The 22,572-nt window shown below is 48.4% G+C and overlaps 1 protein-coding gene and 1 long non-coding RNA gene across 2 annotated transcripts; one reads left to right on the top strand and one right to left on the bottom strand.

Moving 5' to 3' along the window:
* Window positions 1–5,064: 5,064 nt before the first annotated feature.
* On the bottom strand, window positions 5,065–9,364 carry MT4 (metallothionein 4). The gene is made up of 4 exons (XM_036231165.1): window positions 8,004–9,364; window positions 7,138–7,204; window positions 5,851–5,916; window positions 5,065–5,299 (listed from the first exon to the last, which is right to left on the bottom strand). The coding sequence occupies exons 2-4, from the start codon at window positions 7,166–7,168 to the stop codon at window positions 5,208–5,210; spliced, it is 189 nt and encodes a 62-aa protein (XP_036087058.1). The 5' UTR covers window positions 7,169–7,204; window positions 8,004–9,364; the 3' UTR covers window positions 5,065–5,207.
* A 3,872-nt stretch (window positions 9,365–13,236) lies between these two features.
* Window positions 13,237–22,344, top strand: LOC118611309. The gene is made up of 4 exons (XR_004954161.1): window positions 13,237–13,520; window positions 14,847–14,989; window positions 20,777–20,867; window positions 20,945–22,344. It is a non-coding gene; the product is annotated as an uncharacterized LOC118611309 (long non-coding RNA).
* Window positions 22,345–22,572: the final 228 nt, after the last annotated feature.

Here is a 22,572-nt window from a genome sequence, read left to right as displayed (position 1 = left end):
ATGCTGAGGTTGAGAAACCCTGCTTTTTCCATGATGATTTTTAGCAACTCACACACGTAGGGGAAGAGAACCAGGAGAATCAGAAAACCTGCTTTCCAATCCCCCTGCCTTATCACCAGCGTGAATCTTTGTACCCCTGGTTTATCCTCTGTCGAATGTGGGTAGACAGGGCTGGCCCTCTCTCCTTCACAAAAGCGTTTGAGGGCTGGAATGTAAGAAAGCAAGTGAGAGCACTTGCCAGGGAAGGTGGACAGTGAGGCCAGGCATGAAGGAGGAGGAAGCTGCCATCCAGCCAATGTCTATTGTAGTCACATGGCCCAAATTTTCCAAGACAGTTTCAATTTCAAGTATTCCATTCTCTCCTTGTCTTCAAAGGTAAATCGGGCAATTCAGGTCATGGGGGCCTGAGATTCAGAAACACCTGGCCCTAGCTCCCTTCCACCTCTTCTTCATTCTTTGTTTATTGTAGAAAAATTTTTAAGTACATATATAATCCTTTTAATAATAAAAATAAAAGCCTTAAGTACACACTGATTTATAAATGACTTCTCTCAGTATTTATCAGTAGATTATAAACATCTGTCCCTGAAATTAGTTTCATTTGTACAATTTTATTTTAGTAGATTCATTCTACAATTTATTTAACAAGTCCCTTGCTTTGAGACATTTTGTTGTTCCCAAATCCTCACTATTATAATCCATGTTGTGATACACATCTTAGTAGCTTTTATGTGTTTAACAGTCACAGTTTTTTCCTTAGAATATAACATTCTTGAAAGTAGAATGTTTGCCTCAACGTATGCATTTTTTCCCTTTCAAACAATATTTATTTTAATAAATGTTATTTCGGTAAATTATGATTTGAACACAACCACTGTCAACATTTTAGTATATTTCATTTTGATATTTGTTTAAGATTTTACCATAATCATTTCCTGTGTTTTTTTGCATTTCTAATGGCTGTGTCATATCCTATTATATGCATGGACCAAAGCTTACTCAATTTCATAGATTTAGACTTGATGTTATTTCCAGTAAATGGCAATGCAACGGACCTTCCTGTGAATGAATGAGGCTCCCCCTACAATCTCCCCCACCACCCCCGAATTTGTGGTGAATTCCTTAGATTAGAAGTGAAACTACTGTGTCAAATGGAAAGAACCTTTTTTTAGTTCATCAATGTATATTGTGAAATTTTAAAAGCCTTATGCCCTGTGAATCTGGGTGGTTTACCCGTTGTTAAGGCCTTTTACACCTATGGCCTAATGAGCCCTTGGAAAGCTTGTCCTGATTTATCCTCCCAGCACCGTGTCTGACGGTTCTAGACTCTTTCTGGGATGTGTGGGCCCCAAACCCAGCCAGACTGAGGCGGGAGCAGCACCCACAACCCTAAGCGCAATTTCTGGGACCTCAGTAAGTCTATTGCAGCCGCTTCTGGGCCTGGAGCGCCCTCTGCAGTCCACGTGAGGAACTTCCTTCCCCGTCCAGTGATCTGGGCTCCATTTCTTGTCCACGAAGCACTCTGGTCTCCATCCAAAGTTGAAGTACGTCCTGAGCAGGCGCGGGTCTGTAACAGCCTCTCAGAGGGCCCCATTGTCCCTTAGGCAACGCAGGTACACAATCCATGAAGTGTCGGCCTCCTGACACGGAACTTTCCTGCTGAACGCTCTTCTTTTTCTTGACCTAAAACCTGTTTCCGTGGCGTTTCCTTGCATCGCTTAAGTTTTACCCCATTCACGATTGTATGTGACCGGTTGTGTGTGTCACTAGTTTGCTCACTTTTCACTTCCGGTTTTCCCCCAGCTCATCTTCCCTTGCGATCTTCAAGCTTCTCTCCCAACTAGCCCTGCCTAGTTTAGGTCTTCTCTGAGTCTCAGTTTCCTTGCCTGCAGAAGGGAGATAGTAATCTCTATCCTGCAGGATTGTTGTGAAGATTAAAAATAGTACCAATAAAAAAACATAGCCCAGACTTTGGCTCAAGAGGGTAGGCTGAGAACATGCATTTATCTCTCCTTTTTCCTGAAAAATCTAGCAAAAAAAAAAAAAAAAAAAAAAAAAGACAAGGAGAGAAAAAGAAAAACTAATAAAAGAGCTGAGAATTGGTGTGTGTATGGACCACCTTATGATGTGACTACTGCCAGACACTTGCGTTAGACCCAGTCAGATCTGGGGCAGAACAGAGATTGCTTCCGTAAATCCCCCCAGAGACTGTCCCACTGACCTCCCCCCAATGCCTCGCGTGCGCTGGTTCCTGCAACAGGCCCTTCCCCGGGAAGGCATGTAAGACTGTCCTTCCTCATCTGGGGCGGGTAACGCCCTGGTACTCTTATCCATCCTGTCTTGTCGTATATAATCCTGTAGCACCTGCCATGCGGTGCAAAGGATATCGACCTCCTCTTGCTGCCCCCACCATGAGCCATGTATTTATATATATAAGTCCCCTTAAGAAACTCTTAATATAGCGATGAAGCTGTCAGCCTCCTTCTTAGGTCTCTCAGCCCTGAGAAGTTTTATATAACAATGTGAACAGTACATCGATGGATCAAGAATTCGACATTTTTCTGGAACACCAGAATGAGTCAAATCACATTTACGGGTAAATGAGAGTGGAGAAAACCACAGCTCAGATCAAGAAGTAGAGAGAAGTCTGTAGGGAAGGATTTGAAGGAGCTGCAGAAATCAGGATGGTGACTAATGGAAGACCTGGCCGTAGAGCTGCCACGCGATCATCAATTCTGCCTCCTCCACTGCTACTTGCATAGCTCCATCATTTCCTCCTAGGCTGAGATTGCAAGATTGCAAGATATTCTCCAAAGAAATGGAATAACCAGTCGAGGAAGGTCCAGGGCTCCCAGGGCAGGGTCAGAGGAGGGCCCTTCATGGGCCAGTTCCTCGCCTGGGCATACTAAACACAAGTCTTCCAGTCAACAAGCCCTACTTCCACCCACAGAGCCTACTTTCAGCTCAAAGAAGTAGTAATAGTTCAAGAACGAGAAAACTTAACAATGAAAATACAAATAAAAACCTTTAACTCATTAGATTTAGACGATTACTCCATTCAAAAAATAAAAACAGAATATTATGATAAAAACAATTCAGAGAAGTTTTTATATGTTAAAATGTGATTGATACATTTTTGAAACATCTGTAAAGTGATGGCAAAAAGACTGAGAAATTTCTCAAAAGCTTCCGATGAGAAATAAAGGGTCGGTCATGTTAGTGTTCGTAGTAGTAACACTGAATATGGTAACACGATGCGGTGATGCCTTCAAAAGTGTTAAGAGAAAATGATATTGAACTTGAAATTTAATATCCAGCCGAACTGTCTACCGGGCATAAGAGAAAAATAAACGTGTTTTCTGACACTTAGGGACTCCGAAATTTCCCACTAATTCCTCCCTATTGTAAAAAAATTGCTTGAGAATATACTCCAGCAAGATGAAAAGGAAGTCAGGACAGAGGATGGGGGGGGTCCAGGAAGCAACGGATCTAACCCAGGAGAGCAATGGAAAGAGATTTCCAGGATGACAGTTGTACAAAAGATCAGGAAAGAAGACATGAATATTAGATCATTTAACAAATAGCAAGGGGGAAAGGCAATTAGAAATATCAGGTAAAAACAAAAACCCTGAAAGAAAGCGATAGTCCAGATATTAAGCAAACTCAAACGTGTTCTGATTCTGAGCAGGTCTCTGAAGAATATCCTTACCCTCCTTCAAGTTTCTCTCCTTCAAGTATCTCGATTTCAGTGATATGGAAGTTACATATCATTTTTTTGTGGATCCATTCAAACTTAGTTCTCCAGTAAATAGTATTTATATTATTGTAAAAATTGTTTGTTTTTGTTTTTTTTTTTGAATTTCGAATGTCATAATCTACAGACAGAGCATGGAAGACATCATCACAGTTACACAATATATCAGATTGCTTTCAGCCGCAGAGTGGCTTACCCAAAAATAGGGGTTTGTTTTCCCCCTGTTTCAAGAAAGCCAAAAGTGGTCAGCCCAGGGCCGAAGAAATACTGAAGGAGGCCACTAAGACCACCTAATTTTCTCCATCTGTTTCCACTGTTCTATTTGTACATTAGGTAAGTGGATCTACTTAACAATAACTAATCTTTGAAAATCAAGAACTCCTCCAGACAACCCACCCTTCTGCGGGGCTATCATAGGGATTAAATGACAGTGTGTGTGTGTGTGTGTGTGTGTGTGTGTGTGTGTGTGTGTAAAATGCTCAGCACAGTGGGTCGCAGCCCTTCCCATTGTGCTGGGCGGGGTGGGGGATGACAAAGACCTCAGTTTCTCTTTACATTGACTTCTGTGAAATGCAAAAACTTCAACGAGTGGCACCCATTTCTCCTGGTCCATGTCCGCCCAAAACCCCATCCTAAAGGTTGGCCTAAATAGCCAAACCAGGGTAGCTAACGCCTGCAGTGTCTTGGCCCTGAAGAGTTTCTTTAGATCCGCACAGACCTCCGAGCTGTTCATGGCTGATTCAATGCTAACATCCCTTAAAGGAGCATCATTAAGACAAGGAAGCATTCTGGGCCAACGCTTTGCCAAGAGAGCCTGGCAGAGATTGGGTTACCCCTGAAGCAGACACTGTACCAGCAGTTTCTCTGGGTGGGGTCCCCAGGAAGTACTGGTAGGAGAATGGAGAAGCGAAGCAGAGAAGGAGGGAAGCCAGTAAGGGGTGTGCTAACGAGCGGGTTATGGCAGTGGGCTGCTGGGGCTCAGTGTTGTTGGGGACTTCTGGGGGGCAGCGTGGAACATGTCTCAGATTCGTTCCACTGTTAGGGTAAAAATTCTGGGATTATTTACCCACCAGTTTGTATTTGTCATTGCTTAAGGACTTTCCCCATGGCCTTGATTCCCTGTCCTCCCAGCCTGCCCTGTGCTTGCCTCAAGAAAGCTCAAGCAGCAGGAGAAAGTCCTCAGGCAGGGTCGCGGGACCCTGTGACGAACAGGGTAGAAAGGATACGGGCAGTGACCGTATCTGCAACAGAGTCAGCCCTTCTTGGTCCTTCTGGGCTAGGGTAAAACAGTGCTCTGACCACCAGACAAGCACGAGTCAAAACTTTATTGCTCCAAGCACTTTACACGAAGGTCACTAACATCTATATAAAAAGCACAATCATTCCAACTTCTCAACCAACGCTCTGTACAGACGCTTCCCAGGCTCCCCCTCCTCGGCACAATGGACGTGTCTCACTGGCAGCAGCTGCACTTGTTTGAGCCCCCTTTGCAGATGCAGCCCCGGGCGCACTTGGCACAGCCCGGCGGGCAGCAGGAGCAGCAGCCTGCGAGGGTCAGAAGATGAACAGATCAGCTTTGCGTCACCGCCGTCATCTTACTGATTTCGCTCCCACCACTTAGAGGAAATAGGAAAAAAAAAAAAGGAACCTGCCCCAGGCTTACATCCACAGTCACAAAAAAACCCAGGACAGGAAGTGGTGGGATGTTAGAGACGGAAAGGAGCTCAGTCAGAGGTCATGCTGAGTTCACCGAGGCTCAGAGAGGGGAAGGGGTTTGCCCGAGGTTGATGGGCAGTGGCAGATCAGAAACCAAAATCCAGGCTCATGGCCGTAGGCCAGCGCTCTCTCTCCTTCACCACTGGGCAGGCCGGAACCATTCCTCAGTCCTACCCCACTGCAGACCCCTGAAACACTGTGGATGCTCTTATCCCCAGGTAGGCAGCAGCCCTGGGGAGCCCAGCTTTCCTTTTAGATCTCTCCCACATGGGAAAAAGGCATCCAGATCCCCTCCATCCCGCCATGGCTGGAGGGTTGAGAATGGAGGGAACAGGCCTGCCCAGCTCCTGCCCGGCGGTGTCCCTGGCCTCCATACTCACTTTTTCGGCATGTTTTACAGTTGCAAGTTGTGCATTTGCAGTCGTCTCCACAGATGCAGATTCCTCCTAGAAGGGAGGACAGAGTCATAAACGTGAGGACTGAGATGGAGCGGGGACCACAAGGTGTGCTGCAGACTGTCACAATGCCAGGGTGTCTGGGCTGTCCCTGGGCGGTGGCTGGACAAGAGGGCGAAGATGCTGCCCAGCATCGCCCCAAGTGGCGAGGGCTACGCAGTGGTTCCCAGTCACAGTCCGCGCACAGAAGCTGGGGTGGCTGCCGCAGCGCCCCCGGGATCCCCGTTAAAACGTGGATTCCTGACAACACCAGGCTGTGAGATGCTCTGATCATAGGTCTGGGTGTGGAAAGGGCATCAGTATTTTTCAAAAGCAACTCAGATGATTGCGATGCACAATCAGGTTTGAAAACCGCTAGACTAGGCCAACTCCACCAAGCCCAAGGTCCTCCCGTGGCTGTCAAAGCCTTTGGTACCTTCCTCACCTTTTCAAGGTATCAGGCAAGGTAGAAGCCCTGAATCGCTAGGAGGATGAGCAAAGAACATAAACAAAGCCCAAAGCGAGAGCCACAGCCACGACTTGTTTCCGATCATAAAAACCATCTATGCTTAAAAAAAAAAAAAAAAAATCAGCCCGCCTATCCTTTTGAATTAAGCTTCTGTCTCTGGCAAGTTTTTCGTACAGACATGTCCTGTTAAGGACCAGGGAGGCTCGTGAGATTTCTTCATACCATGTCTCAAGGCCATAAAACCCAGGATGGCTCTGAATGGCATCCCCTCTCCTCCCGGCCAACATGCTTCTGTGGAATTAAACGGTTTCAGCGACAGAGGAGCCCACGTACTTTGCTAATGGCTCCCCTGACGTCTGTAAGTGCTTTACGATTCTACCACTTACACAGCAGCCTGGGAGTAACTTAGTTTTGAGATGAGGAAACTGAGGCCTGGAAACAAGAAGTGTCAGAAGAAGTGATGGCAGCAAGGGACCAGAACCGGGTTGCCTGGTTCTGGGCCGGAGCTCTTCCCCTGCCCTGCTGGCTGCCCCTAGGGGCCTGCCACTAGGCTCCTCCACAGTCATTCTGGAGCCAGGCTATCAATTCTTGTCACTCAGGCTGGGAGCCGACAGAGTGTGGGCTGCTCCCAAAATTTCCAGTCTGAGGCAAACGCTGTTGGCGGCTCCTAGCTGCAGGAAGCGAAGCATTAGTTAGAGTCCTGCAGGCTTCCTGGAGGAACCTGATGCAAGGTCCCAAAGCCCCAGGTGGCCACCCTTACTCACCAGACATGCAGGAGCATTCCCGGGGGTCCATGGTCCAGGTGTCTGAGGGACTCCGGTGCTGTCACGACTGCAGAAGGGAGGCTGAGTGAGCAGCCACCAGAGGCTGCGCATTTATACCTCCGTAGGTATAGGTGTAGGCTGACCCCACCTCTGCCTGGGGCCAGACGCCTTGCACATGGCCCAGACAGACACTGTGGGCTGGGGTTTGGGGTGAGCAGACAGAAGGAGGGCAGAGGAGAGCGGCGGCAGACGTCGTGGCTTTTCATTAGAAGGGGCACCGGTGGCTGCACCCGCCCCCCGCCCTGCCCACACGCCGAGGGGTCAGGGAGCCATTGGCGCTTGCAGTGCTCAGGTTGGCAGCTGTATCAATCCAGTGTCCCCGTCCTGTGCATTCTATGATCTGCATTTCTGTTCCCTCCAGCACAGGGGCTGCTGCCGCCCTGGCTCAGGGCCTCCGTCTGTCTCTCCTGACTGTAAAAGCCTTTGCCATGGGCAGAACCGGGCCCCAACCCAGGTCCTGGGCTTTAGAAGGCCCCACTCAGGGCCTCTTCTGGACGTGACTCCCAGGCCCCGTTCACGTCATTTACATGAGTGTGCAAGACTCACTCATCCCTAGAAAAAGGATAGGTTGTAGGGGAGCAATTGCTCTCCAAAGATCCTGTACAGATTTACATTTCTCTAGCAATTTCTGAGTCCCCATTTCCCTATCTCTTCTTCCAATACTTTCTGTATTCAGACTTTGAAATGTTTGTCCATCCGATACGTGTCAAGAAGTGTAGTAGTATTTGACAGGTATAATTTGCATGTCCCTGCCTCCCATCACCCTTCGCTATCCAAAGTGTGAGCCATGACCTAGCTGTACTCACATTGACAGTGAATATTTCATCAGCCTTTCACACTCTAGCAAGAGAGAACATAGTGAAGATCGTGGGCTACAGTCCTTCGCATGTGGTTCCAATTCTGGCTGCTCCATCTGCTTGCCATACAACTTCAGAAAGCTCCTTTATTTGTTCATCTCAACCATGGGGATAACTGAGTCCACTCATGGAGTTGTGGCGAGGATTAAGAGAAAGTGAAAAAGATCAGGCATTTAAAACACAAGTGCTTAAGGAATGGTAGGTGTTATCACTATATTTTGATATAGTGAAGTGATAGGTTTATAGACAGCTTGATATGGACTCAGATATGCCTGGAGTTCAGCCCCAGCGCTTCGGCAAGGCACGTCACCTCTCCGAACATCAGCTTGCCATCTTTATAAGGGAGATGATCAAGAGTAGAAAGTGCAGGACAGGAGATACGCGGGTAGAAAGCTCAAAGAAGTAGGAAGCCATGAAGAACATAAAAGACACATCTTATTGTCACACATCTGTCCATGGCCTGGCCTGGAAAGCGTGTTGCCGAGAGGCGAACACCCGGACAGAGTCCCACACCCTGGCAGGTCGGGCACTGAGGTGGCAGACTGATGGAGAGGAGCAAGGCTGCACCCCCACACCCCCATGTAGTATTTACTCCTCCCCTGCTGGGCTATAGAGATGCTCCTCTCCTTTAGATCTGAGTTCCGATGGCTCTGCTGAGGGACTTTTAAAGATCTTATCAAGGAGAAGAGGCTCTGTGGATTTTGATAAACTGTAAGGTTCATCATGTCTTTTAAATGTTTTATTTTTTTTTTCCCTAGAGATTTCTTCCATCTGCTAAGGTAACAATGTGTGTCTGTGTGTATGTGAGAGAGACAGAGACAGAGAGACTGAGAAAGCTGTACACACCAAGGAGGCTGGGGCTGCTCCTTCTCAGGATAGTTCCCCAACCAAAATACACACACACACACACACACACACACACAGAATTCTGCTTTTTCTGACCTCCAACTCCACTCATGGAGCCCTGGTAAAGAACCCCACAGCCAGTGTGTAAACGGCCTCCCAAGAGCTGGGTCCCAGAGCTGTGGACTGTGAAAATCAGGCCAAGGCTAGTTAGGAGCCACTTTGCTCCGCCCCATCACCTGTGCAGGCAGCTGGCTTCACAGACTCTCCAGGGCTTGAGGCTGCTGGTTAATTACACGGCACTCCAGCTCCCCAGCGGTAATTCAGTACCCACCGGGCAAGTGAAACCCTCTGCTTTGCACACTGCCCCGAGGAAGAATGAGTAAGGCCAAAGCCAACAATTACCCACACTCATTGCCCCCAGCAGTGAGTGGCTGGTCCAGGTTGGCTGGCAGCCCAGATTAGGGCTTTGGAGAGGGCGAAGAAGGTGCACGTTCATCCTCCCCACGCCCTTCCTCCATTCTTCTTTTCCTTCTTCTTCTCTTTCCTTCTTTTCTTCCTTTCATTCTTCCTCCTTCCCTCCTTCCCTTCTTTCCTTCCTTTCCTCCATCCTTCCTTTAATCAGTCATTCAGCAAACATTTTTAGGGCTAGTTCTGTGCTAGCTTCAGGTCAGCCCTCGAATGGGGTAAGCGATCCAGACCTGGGGCTGGGCCTCAGGAGCTCGCTTTCCAGTAGGGATGATAAGCGTGTCCAGAGATATCAGAAAAGGAGACAGCAAGCATGTTTTCGTGAGGGCACACAAGCGCAGGCGGCATTTGAAGACCCGGAAGCGACTGCCTCCCTAAATCTCGTGCTCCAGCTGCCTACCTTGCCTCACTCTAGTCCCAGCCCTTCGATTGCCTCCCAGTCTAGGTAACCCCTGGGTTCCTATTGGGCTAGACCCGGTCTTTCCACATCGCGCATGCTCAGAACCCTCAGGGATTCCTGGAGGTGTCTACAGGGATTGTTGCAGAAGGAATGCGACCCGTCTCTCCCCAACTTCCCTTATTTAAATGAGGCTTCTCCTCTTTGTGACATCTGTTTTGTCTTATGCATCCCACTCCCCACCCCTCTCACGTGATGATTTTATCTGGGGCATGGGAGGGGAGGTGATGTAGCTAGAACCAATAGGAAAACCACTGAATTCAAGCCCCGCCCTCAAAGGCCGTGGACTTGCGGGGGGAGGGGGGAGGGGGGAAATGTGCAGGCTTGAGCCTAGAATCCCAGTGGGAACTCTGGCCCCATGCTCTGCCTTGCTTGCTCTTCTTTTCTTTAAATTATTATTATTATTTTTAAAATTCTGAATGATTTCTAAAACGAGCAAGAATAGAAAATGCGGAACTTCCCAGCATTGTTAAATATTAACATTTATTTCACTGTTTTAAAGGAACGAAACAATCGAGAGTAGAAGCCACCTGTGTAAACTTCACATTCTTACGCGCCGCCAAACCCAGGAACCGATTTCATGAAGTGTTTACCATGCCCACGCATGTTTTTCTACTTTTACTATATATGTATGCGTCTATAAAAATTACGTAGTCTTGTTTTACAGGTTTATAAACCGTATATAAAATGGCATCATTCTCTCTGTAGCCTTTTACAATTCTTTTTTTTTTGGGGGGGGTGGGGGGCTATTGTTCAGCATTTTGAAACGTACGATTTTAATTCTTCTTTGTGTTCTATTGTATAACTATTTCCCAGTTTTTCCTGTTGACGGGCATTTAGATGGTTCCACTTTTTCGTGATTACGAGCACAGCTGCCACGAATATCCACAGGTACCTTTCCTTCTGTGACACGTGCCCCACTTTCTCCAGGGAGTGTACCTGGGCATGGGCTTGCTGGCTTGCTTGAGAAGAACATGCTTCTCCTACTTTGCTGGGCATTCCCAAATTTCTCCCGCGTGGGCTTCCGCTCCCATGACCCATGGACTCCGGCGCCCAGTTGTCCATGGCCTTATAACCACTGGTATTGTCAGACTGCATTTTTGTAGGTCTGACAGATACAAAGGGGCATGTCTTTGGTTGCAGATTTGCATTTCCCTACTTGCCGCTGAATCTGAGCACACCGTCATGAGATTTTGGGGCATCCTGGTCTCCCCCTGTGGTCCAGTATTCTTCCCAACATGCTGCAATCCACAATTGCCTGGTAGGACGTGGCACTAATCGATCCCACTTTGGGACCAGTTTATAACATTTTCTTGGACATATGGCATGTCTCTGTCTTCTCACATTCCTGGTTCTTAATAAATTCCTTGTTCAAGAGGCTCAAAGTGAACGTGGGAGATGAAGAAGATGAACCTTGTGGTATATAGTCCCAGGAAGACCACTCGAGAGGTGTGAAGAGGGAAGGGGACAGCCCGGAGCTGCATCCCCAGACTTTAAGTCCTCCTCAAGCCAGCACGAAGCCCACTGGGGAATGATCAAGTCAGCAAAATATGTCTTAAGATCCTGTACTTCGTCCCCTTTATTTAGAAACCATTCCTTCTAACTGAAATGGATTCGCAGGCCAGAGTTCTGGCTTTGCTCTGTAATGCTTCTCAGGAAGACTTGAAGGACAGAAGCAGAACTCCTGGAATTAACATCATTCGAGCATTCCAGAGCTGTAAGGACAATAATGTGGTCCAAACCTTCTCTCAGCCCCAACCCCAATTCCACTCTGAGAGGGGAGGTGCCCTGCTGGTCATCCCACCCCCAGTGCGGGTCAGCCGCCCGAGGTGAGGAGTTGAGGAGGAAAACTTCCCGGGCCCTTCGAAACCTCCTAGATAACTGTAGAGTGCGGCCCCTCGCGGAACCACCCGCTTGGATTAAACAACTTCTGTGCCCCACCTGGTGCCGCATGCCGCACCCAGGGGTACAAAGGAGAAGGTTTTATGGTATAATTGGGATGCTGAGACACCCAGAGAAGAAACCAATCGCAAGCATCACGGAACGCGCACGCGGAAGCGGAAACGAGCGAGGGGCTCACGCCCGGGTCTCTCCTCCCACTCTCCGCCCTTCTCCGCTGTCCTTCCCCCTCTTCCTCCCTCCTCCTCCTTTTCTCTCATTTCCTCTTTACCTTCCCACATCTCAGTTTTTCTCTTGTGTCTTCTTTTCTCTCCCTTAGTACAAGGAGACCAGGCTGTGACTCAGGGCAACCGAGTCCTCTAAATTCTGTCGGTGGCATCCCTTGCTCGCGGGTCCACACCCCTTCCCCGGGCCTCAGTTTCCCTCAAACAACAAGGAGGTGTCCGTAGCTAGATGACAGGCCTCTATTCTGGATGCTGGTTAAAGACAGTTGTCTATTTCTAAGTTTTCTGGAGGGGCGACCCACTTAGCCAATGTCCCCCCAAAGCAGTTTGTATCTAAAAACTTGGCTCGTTGTTAATTGTCTGCAGGCATTTTTTGGCCTTGCTTGTCTTCCAAAGATATGAGCGTGAACTCGGCAGCTCGGGCCCTGGCGCTCCCATAGGTGGTCTCCCAAGGGTGGGCTCATCAGGTTTCCAAGCTTCGTTTCTTCCAGGTCTAAAATCCTGAGGGTATGAGGACTTCGGTTTGAACAGGTCCCTCTGGTAGAGGGACCAGGGCTCAAACCACAAAGCGCTCCTCCATCTGTCAGGGATTTCATTAATAACCCTGAACCATAGCACACTAGTGTTTTAATTTGTCGATTTCTCCAGTAAAAATACCTAGCTCTCTGCAAATAATCAGATCATCTCCAGGTAATGGTAGGGAGAGAAAGCAAAGACAACAGTTTGAGGGTTGTATAGAAGGGAAATAAGTATCCACCGCTGTCATTCCCTGTGTTGTAAGGGGGTGGACGACAGAGCTTGCTGCCCCCTCAGCGTCTGTGGGGTTACCGACATGATGCTTTTGTGCAGCTCAGGTCTGGGGAGCCCGGCGTGAGAACCAGGACAACCCAGCTGGGCATGAAGGCCCGGATGTGCTAGAATTCTTGGGCCAAATGCAGGTCTGACTGAGCCTCAGATGGACATAGATTTGTGCTGCCACCGTATTGATTTTGTTTCTCTCTCTCTCTCTCTCTCTCTCTCTCTCTCTCTCTCTCTCTCTCTTTCTCTCTCTCTCTCTCTCTCTCTCTCTCTGTCATCTCAGGCAAGCCATTTGACCTCGGTTTTCCTACCAGTAAAATAGAGATAATAACATACTCTCCTAAGGGTGCCTCTTAAGAATAATTGGCCAGTTTTCGCGGCGCGCTTTGAAGAAAATTGCTGTGAAGCTGTTCTGCAGGCCCTGGAATTTTCCTTGGTGCAAATATCAAACAGACGAGAGAGGCCAAAGTTCTGGTTCCGTCCCTCTCAGCTGAGCCATGTTCTCCAGTTCAGTTGGAAGAGAGGAAGATGCGGGAGGGGCCGTGATTGCGGCCCGGGCCTGCATGGAATATTAAAGGCATAAGCCGGCCTTTGATGCCGAGCCGCAACGCTTTTTAATTTTAATAGGAAGAGAGCAGAGGCGGGAAAGTTCTGCCTGGCAGAAGAAAACAGGTCGGGCCGAAGAGGAATGTTGCCAACTCCACTTGGAGCTTGTTTGGCTTTGAAGTTCTTGGCCCCAGAGCTGGAGTCACAGGACAACTCCTAGATGTCAACAGGGTAAGTGTGGACAGCTGTCTGGGGTCATTGTGGACCTGAGGCCCCTCAGTTCCCAGCTCGGAGCAGATGGCATCGTCTTAATTTGGGAATCAGCTTGGAGACAATAATCCCTCCCTCCCCGCTGCCCCTCAGCTGCTGGATTTCCAGGAAAACTTTCCATAAGGGTCTCAAATATAAATGACCTGAGGGGCTGAGCAGTTAACCCATAAAAGTGAAGTAAGCTGATTATAGGTAATAGGGACTGGTGAACTGGCTAAGCTCCAATGAAATAGTGAGATTTGGGAATGAGGGTCAAATTTTGTCAGCTCTTCTGATTTTATAGGAGAAATTAAAAATCTGGATTCTGTGTGTATGTGTGAAATATTCCAAATTTTGAACACCAGTAAGAGTTGTTTATTATTTTTAAACACTCTCCTCATGAGCAAACACATCGGTAGGCCAGAGCAGCCACAGGGCCTCGTCTTGCGACATCTGTCTTGGAATCCTAAAGCTTCAGGAGCGCAGAGTCTCTTAAAATTTGCCCAGAGGCCTTTGGTCACTGTTTTCCAGAGACTTCAGACCGATGTCTGGTTGAGGGCATCAGAATCGCCCAGGGAGAACTTTTCAAAACCAGTTGTTAGGAACTCTGATTCAATGGGGCCTGGCGTGGGATCTGGAAAGGGTCTCGTTTTTTCCCCCAGCTCCTCAAATAATCCTGATGTGCAGCCAGGTGTGGGAAATGATGACATCAGCGGTTCCTCTCGGTGGTTTTTAATCATTTTAGAGTCATAAACCCTTTGGAGAAGCTGAAGAAAGTTATTGACACTATTCCTAGGGGGAAAAAAAAGATGCTCATCCTGAAAGTACTTTGCAAACAATATCAGGGGGCCTGAGTGCTGTCCCTCTGAAGGCCATCCGCAGCCACCAAGTGAAGAACCTCAGCAGTTCTCGATGCTAGAATTCTGTCTGCAAGAGCCATGAAAGTGGCTTCCAGGGTCTCACTTACACTCCTCCAGCGACAGGGAGCTCATTATCTTTGAGGAAAACCTGTCCCTTTTTGGGAGAACATTTAGCTTCAGAAAAGTCGTTTTTGCGATGAGCTGCCTCTTTTCATTAGCATCCTTCTCCACCTAGCTTTTGCCCACAAGTCCCACATTTGTCCTCTGGCTAATCTCTCTTGTTTCGCTGGGGTAGGGAGGGGACAGCCGCCACAGGCGCCCAGGAGAAACCAGGCGGTGGCCAATGATGAGGAGCTGCTCATCTTGGGATTTGAGACTTTGGGAACAGAGTCTTAGGCAGATCTCGGTGATGCTTGTTCATGCCACCTCATCCTTTTGCCCTCTTTAGGACACCCTCCATTCATCCAGGAGAAAAACCTGGACGTTCATTTCAGAATCACCATTCTCTCCTTGTACCTTTTCCTGTGGTAGACCCTCTTCCCGTGGCTGACCCTCCAATCCTGGAAGATGAAGCTTTTCAACATGAGTCAGGTACAGCTCGCAGATACCAGAAACATCAAATAAATGGTCGTTTGATCTGTTTAGCCCAGCCCTCTTGCTTTGGCCAGGATCTGGTGGGCACTTGGGGGCAAGGAATGACATTCTCTATACCCTCGTGCCCTTGCGTATTCATTCGACATCCACCAAACACCGACCACACGGTTGTAAATGGGCCTCCAGCCTAGCCTCAGATCTGTCACCTAGGAATCTGAAGCCCTCTTAGACTTGTGTTTATTCTTGGCCCATCCTACCTCTTGTGGTAGAAAACATGGTAAGGTCTTCTGAGCAAAGTAGGTTGGGGGCGTGTGGATCTTCTTTGCCTTAAACTCTTTTAAACTTCAAGGGAGACTTCTAATAATAATACTAATAATTGAGGTTGGGTGTCCATCACCTCTCCCTCTGCATCCACGTTGGCACTTCATAGATTTCATGCAAGCCGAGCCTCCTCTTCTCCATCTGGAAGAAGCCTCATTTCGTAGCTCTGTCATCGCACCATCCCTTCGATGGCTTTAGTCAGCTGTACTTGCCTGACAAATGTACCCAGCTTTGAATGCAAATGCCCCTGAGTGTTCTCACTCGCCTTTCATCCCAGGGTTTCTGGGAAAAAGGAAACACATAACCCTGAGCGAATCCCACAAGGAGGTGGGGAAAATGGCATCCTCTTACCGACCCCGTAGAAAGACAGGGCTGACCGGCCAGTCGTCATTGAATGGACACCCACGGCCTGGCAGAGTCTCGCTCGTGTACGCATTCAGACATTTATGCCACAAATATTCACCAAGTTCCTAAGATGTGTCAGGTTCCAGGTTGCATGCTGTAGATACGGTAATTAATAACTCCAAGCAAATCCTGACCCTTCTAGAGTTTATATTTTAGTAGGGGAGACGGAAGACAAATAAGCACACCCACGAATAATTACGGGTTGTGATATGTGACATGAGACGTAACTACAGATATGTTAAGGGGAACCCAAGTCAGACAGAGGACATAACCCTGCAGCTGAGACCCGGAGAAGGAAAGTGAGCTCGGCGGAGAGAATGGCATACGCAAGGGCCCTGTGGCTGGAAGGAGCTTGGCTTTCTTGAGGACCCAGAGCAGCCAGTGCAGGGAGAGATGGTAACTAAGGAGGAAGAGATACTTCAAGCGATTCGATTCAAACGCCTACAGGGTTCAGCGGGTTTCGTGAATGAGTGACGTGAGCCAGGTCAGAGAGAAAAGGGAGCAGTGGAGACTGTGGCGAATTGGCAAACGCAGCCCCGGTGTAAGAGGGGCAGCCACCGCTCAGCTCCAGCTGGCCTTGCACATGTGCGGATGGACTCTGTCGGTCCAGTATGGCCAGAAATTTTGATTTTTCAAGAGAATCCTTAAATCTAGATTTTTGTACAATATCTTCTATTAAAAACAAACAAACAAACAAACAAACAAACAAACATGGAGAACTTCACAACCCATATTTGAGGGCCAAATGCGTCTCCCTGGGTGGTGCCTCTTTGCAGCCCCTGGGCTGGGTAAATCCACAGGCGAGAATTATGGAATCGAAGAGCTGGGACCACCCCCTCACTCAGGTTAACTGAGGCCAAAGTCCTCACAGCTTCCAGCTCTTGCTCCAATGGGGTGGTTTCCAGGGGAGTGAGCAGGCTTTTAGGCTGACTTCTTCTTTGGCCTCAGGCAAGCTTTTAACCATGGGGCTGACTCAGTTTCCTTACTTGCAGTGGGAGCGCGGAGGCCAAGTTCGGGGTTTGGGGGCCGCCTGGGGCTACAGCGTGTGGAGTCATTAGGGTTAGAAAATGACTTAGTGAGGCGTCCAGGAGTGAAGTGCCCAGCGGAGTTCAGGAGAAGATGTCCAAGGGCTTGATCCCTAACGCGACACCACTGTATAGGTCTCCCTCCCTCCCGTCCCCGTCTCCCGGGGGCCTTCCCCAGACGGGAACGCCCTGGGAGTCCAGGGAGCCCTGGACCTCCAGGTCTCCCCGCCAGCCTGTCCTTTCCTCTCCTTCCTTCTGCCCCCCTTTCCCTCCTTGGCCAGATACTCAGTGAGCCCCTTCCAGGTGCAGCTGCAGTGAGTCACACACTCGCTCTCAAACGCATTCATGTGGAACTTGCCGCTCAGCGAGGAAAACAGAAAATGACACACACAGTGCATGTAACAAGATGGAACCTGCAAGGCGTCGTCCTAGGGACAAATCCCCCGTCCAGGGATTCAGGAACAACCCCCATCCCCAGCAAGCGATGCTGCAGCTGACCCCGGAATGCTGAGCAAAAGTTAGCCAGAGTGGAGAGAAGACCAGGGGGCTGGTCCAGGAGGAGGCGTCTTCCAGGACCAGAGGCCAGAGCAGGGGTCAGGGAGCCCTAAGTGTTCACAGACCTTGACGGATGCCCTGAAACCCAATGCTGAGAGAGGGGGCAGGAGCCCGCTCATCTGGTCCTTAGGAACCAGGGCAAGAATTTTTTTTTTTTTTTTTTTTTTACCCTGAGGGTAATAGAGTAATAAGAAGTTACTGAGTTTCGACCTAAAAGGAAATGTTAAGTGTTCGATTATATTTTTTGAGACTTCAGTGGTTACTCCCTTGGTCTTGAAACTGGTACTTAACAATAAACATGCTTAGGTCTCAGATCATAGAGTCTAGAGGTAGAGGCATAGGCTTTAACTAAATGTTTCAATTATACTAGCTGTCACCTAGATTACAGGCAAAGATTAAGAGAGGATCCCAGCCGTGTTCTGGAGGGCTGCCTGTAAAGCCATTTCCAGGGGAAACATTTCAGAGCACACTTGCTTGAGAGAATAGAAAAACGTAGCTACTTAAGCATGACGCGATCAGGCCTTGGTTTGCTTGCTAACCGCTTGTTCTCGCAGCGTAATAGAAAAACGTAGCTACTTAAGCATGACGCGATCAGGCCTTGGTTTGCTTGCTAACCGCTTGTTCTCGCAGCGTAATCATGAGCTGCCGATGTCCTGTTTCTTTGTTAAGCAGGAAGAAATAACTTCAGGCCCACGAGGAGAATTGATGAGTTTGTTCTGCAGAAGGAATGAATCTTTAAGAAACTTGCGACCACCTGCTGACCCCCAAAGGTTTGGCTGCACAGGGCCAGTTTTCTGAGACTGAAAAAAACACAGACTTCTTTCTCCCTTCCCCCACTCCCTAGCTGCATAAAAATTCCCGGCTTTTGCTTTTGGGGGAAGACAGATTTGAGAGATCTTTCTCTCCTGTCCTCTTGCTTTGGCTGAATGGATAAAACCTTTCTCTGTCTCCTAACCCCAGGGTCTCAGTGTTTGGCTTTATCTGTGCATCGGACATAAGAGGCTGAATCTTGAGAAATAGTTCAGTTCAACAACAGTCTCACCTAGAGGAAAAGCCTGGCCAACAAACCCCTTCTAGCTCCGCTCTTCAAATCTCGAAAGCCCCTTTTGGCCCCTTTTCTGCACCCTAAGCCGCTAGCACATCACACTTCACCTGCAGAGTGAATCCATATTGTAAATCCATATTGGGGATGAGAACACGAGTTCAGAGAGGTCATCTGTCAAGGCCAGCCAGCCAGGAAGGGGAAGTGGGAGGATTCGAACCCGGGTCTATCTGGTTGCAAACTCTGTGCTCTGTCCCCAGTGCAGGTGCGGTCAACGACATGCCTCAGTCATGTCCCCAGGGAGAAGAAGTCGCTGTCTGTGGAGCTCTCTTTTTGGGTGCTCGAGGGGGAAAAAAACAGATCTCTAAAGTGAACGTGTGCACAGTGTCGGGTCAAAGAAGCTCTCAGAGGGGCAGAAGCTGGGCTCTGCGTGTGTTTGCATCCTCATGAGCAAGGACGCCAGTGGCTAATTAGCAAGGGCCTGGCCTCCAGGGTCCATAGGCTGCCAGCTGTGGTCCAAGCCTTTCTCTTTCAGAGAACCCTGAGCTGGCTCCCGGCAAGGATGTAGCACAAAAGGGCCCTTTCAGGGCCTGCTTTGAATGAAGTGTTCTGTTCCCAGCAGTTTTTTAAGATGTGGGGAGAAAAAAGAAACTCAAAAGGACTTAGAAGTTCTGTTCGTTGGGGGTGGGCAGGCGGGCGCACTGCGAAGTCCCAGGACAGGACTGCCGTGGCCGGGGAGCTGGTGGCTGTGCTGGGCCGAGGCTGAGTCACGGTCCCAGCACCTGTGCTAAACCACGGCCCTTGGTTTACAGCTAGACATCTCGAAGGGAGACCGGAGTCCTTGGGGAAGGCCGTGGTCCAGAGGCACCAAGGGATACGGATCTCTTCTTTCTTCCCCTATAGGGGGCTAAAGAGGGACGGGCTTGGGGTTAATACGTGGGTTTCCTCATGGGACAGCTGGGTCTGTGACAGAAAATTCAGATCATCCATCTAAGTGCAGGGAAAGGTGACAGAGAGAGAGAGAGAGAGAAAAAAAAATAACACAATTCGATTTGGAGCAGATGATAAGATACTCATCTATACTTACCGTCATAGCAATGCAAATTAAAACTGCAACCAGATATCATTCTTTGAGAACCTATCTGATTGGCAGAGACGCGGGAATGTGTAGCATGCTGAGTGGGGAGGTTGTGGGGAAGCAGGCGGGCTCGCACATGGGTGGCGGCGACGTGCGGGAGACAGGGCACCCGCGACAGCCTCCAGCACGTACAACACGTGCCTTCACGAAGCAACGCCCCTTGTGGGGCACTATCCCGGACACTTATTTGTTCACACGTCGTGTATGAAGACGTGGGTGTCATTCGCTGCAATTTCGCTTGTGAAAGATTGGAAAGAGACGGACCGTTCTCGACAATGGGGACCGATTCGATGAGTTATGACAGACACATCAGTGCAGTGGAATCCCACGCAGCCCTTAAAAATCCGAGGGAAGGATTGTGGACGAAGACATTGTGTTAGGTGAGGAAAAGCGAGGTACAGAATAGTGTGTTCAGGAAGGCGCAGGCTGCCATGGTGCGTGGGGGCAGTCGGGAGAGGCTACCGGGTCACGGGTGCTCGTTTATGAGCAGACTACATCCGCAAGGAGACGCAAGAAGCATGCAGCAGTGGTACCTCTCAGAGGAGGGCTAGGGAGCCGAGGGTCGGTCCAGCCGAGAGGCAGACTTACCCTGCATGTATTTCTTTAGCATTTGAATTATTTTTACCATATGCTTGTCTCTCTTTTTCAAAAGAAAAGGAACAGCAGGGAGGGAGGGAGCAAAGAAAAGAAAAACAAGGAAAAGAAATATAGATAGAAAAAAAGAAAACACCCTCCATAACAACCCTACCACCCAGAAATAAGCACGAATATGATTTGGGCTTGTATCTTTCCATCATTTTCGAATTATTTTCAAACTGAAACATTATAAGACTAGTACAAAGAACTCTCAGATAGCCTTTACAGATGTGCATTTTGTCACATCTGCTTTGTCATTCTCTTATCTTTCCTCTCTCTGCATATAAGTAGATATATGTGTGCACACTGTACATATACATATCTATATTTTTGTCTCTCGACCACGTGTGAGAAAGTTGTACTTCGCTGTGTATTTCCTGAAAACAAGGATATTAATTTACAAAGCCATAATGCAGCCAACAAAATCAGGAAGTGTAGTGTTGATCCAATACAGTAAAAACTAGCCTACGGACCTCATTGAAATGTCTCCTGTCTCACTAATTAATGTTCTTTTCAGCAATATTTTTTCTGCTCCGGGATCTAATCCAGGACCACACCATTACATTTAGTCGTCATGTTTTTTATTCTCCTTTCATCTATCAGAGTTCCTCTGCCTTTCTTTTTCTTTTGGGACCTCAATTTTTTTTTTTTTTTTTGAACAGTATAGGCCAGAGAAAGAAAAGGGAACTGCCCAAGATCGTGGAGCAGGAGGTCAAGTGGGATTAGAGGATGCCGTGCTCATTGGGGAGAGAGGTACTCTAGCCTTGGGTCCCAAAAGAGGGCGAGGCTTTTATATGTTGTGCGTAAACTTTTTTTTTTTTTTTCCCCAGGTGTTTTAATGGACTTTAATGTGTATTAGAAAGAAATGGAACGAGCACGTGAAACTTGAAATTTCACAACGTTTCTGTGCTTGGGACAGATGATTCTCGATGTGAGTCAATGTGATGGAAAGACTGAGTAAGTCATAGCACAGGCAGAACGGAGTTATGGCCGCATGCGGGGGAGAGTGGTCACGGAAGACTGAAGATCGGGCGATTCTGCTCCCCGTGTCCTGTGGGGCCAGAGAAGGACGTTTTTGGAATGGTGTGGAATCTCAGCCTCCTCGCTTAAGGGCCCTCCGCCCAGGAATCCCCTGTTCTTACGCCGTCATTCCCACAATCCCCTCTGCCTCACTGCAGCTGTGGGAACCAGTCCTTTTTAAGGGCAACGTCATCTTCAAAGTGCTGTTGGCTTGTTGAGTGGCTGCCGTTCACACCAAGCTGACTGGAGATCCCAGACGGTCCCCTGGAGGTCTGCTGGGATGAGCTCCCGGCGCACCTGGCGGGCTCTGAGGGGCAGACCAGCCTGGGAAAGGATCCCGGTTCCGCCACTTAAATGCATCTCTGAGAGCCTCAATTTTTTTTTTTAATTTTATTTTATTCAAGTATTCGAAAAAAGATATTTTAGACTATGAAATGGTGTTGACGATAGGGTTGTCAAGAGAACGCAACACATGAAGCGGCTGGTGTGAAACGGTTACTCCAAAAATACTGGTTCCCTTCACACTCAGATGTCACCTCCTCCACGGGGCATTCCTGCATTCCTCACCAGCCCTCCTCTGTCCCTCCAGAACATTCAGTATGTTTCTCAGTGCTGAGGATCAGTTCTCTGCCTCGCATTACCCTGAAATGTGTCCCCTGCTGTGATCATTAACTCCTTGGGGGTGGAGCTTATGTCTAAGGCATTGTTATTTCCCTCCAGGTAGGAAGCCAGGGCCTGGCATGGAATTCAGGAAAGCTCTGCATGCCGGAGAGGAAGCACAGCGGCAGGCTCATCAAGAGCAGGGGCCCGGAGCCCCACTCTGTGGGCGCAGCCCCAGTTCTGGCATTCATCAGCTGAGTGATCTCAGGCACCTTACTTACCTTTCTGTGCCTGGGAGTCCTGACCCGTAAAATGGGAATAATTAATAATGGCATCTGCGTCACAAAGTCGTTGCGAGCATTCAACAAGTTAATGTGCTTAGAACAACAGGAGATCCCACATGGCAAGAGCTTTACAGCTGTTGGCTATGACTATACCAGCATCTGGCAAATGACCTTTTCCTCTATAAATGTTGTAAAGCTCAACTTAAAAGATAGTATCCGTGCCCCCCCCATCCTACATACACACACACACCTGGCAGGTTTCTGAAATTCTACTATTCTTAATTCATTCTCTGGAATTAAGGCATTATACCTTATTAAAATACAAATGTTGTCAACCTCAAATGTCCGTTGAATACATTCTGTGTAAAAGGCTTTGTGCAGGAACATGACTTTGTGGCCTTAAAAGAAAAACGAAGACGTGCTCCAAAGCATGTCGTTAAGCACAAAAAGCAAAACATAAAACTATGAGTCTAGTATGCTACCATTTATGGAGTAAATGGAAGCTAGGGAAGCTAAGGGTATGTATAGGAAGAGAAGACTTACCTGTGTAATCA

This window comes from Rousettus aegyptiacus, unplaced genomic scaffold (assembly GCF_014176215.1).
Source record: "Rousettus aegyptiacus isolate mRouAeg1 unplaced genomic scaffold, mRouAeg1.p scaffold_m13_p_14, whole genome shotgun sequence".
In the NCBI taxonomy this organism is placed as follows: Eukaryota; Metazoa; Chordata; class Mammalia; order Chiroptera; family Pteropodidae; genus Rousettus; species Rousettus aegyptiacus.
This window is presented reverse-complemented; position numbering and strand designations above follow the sequence as displayed.

Excerpts from the sequence above, each read along its gene's own strand:
- MT4 (XM_036231165.1), bottom strand. The coding sequence starts at position 7,168 with ATGGACCCCCGGGAATGCTCCTGCATGTCTG. Across the intron at positions 5,917-7,137 it reads GGAATGCTCCTGCATGTCTG|GAGGAATCTGCATCTGTGGA; the intron begins GTGAGTAAGGGT and ends CCTCCCTTCTAG. Across the intron at positions 5,300-5,850 it reads CTGTAAAACATGCCGAAAAA|GCTGCTGCTCCTGCTGCCCG; the intron begins GTGAGTATGGAG and ends TGACCCTCGCAG.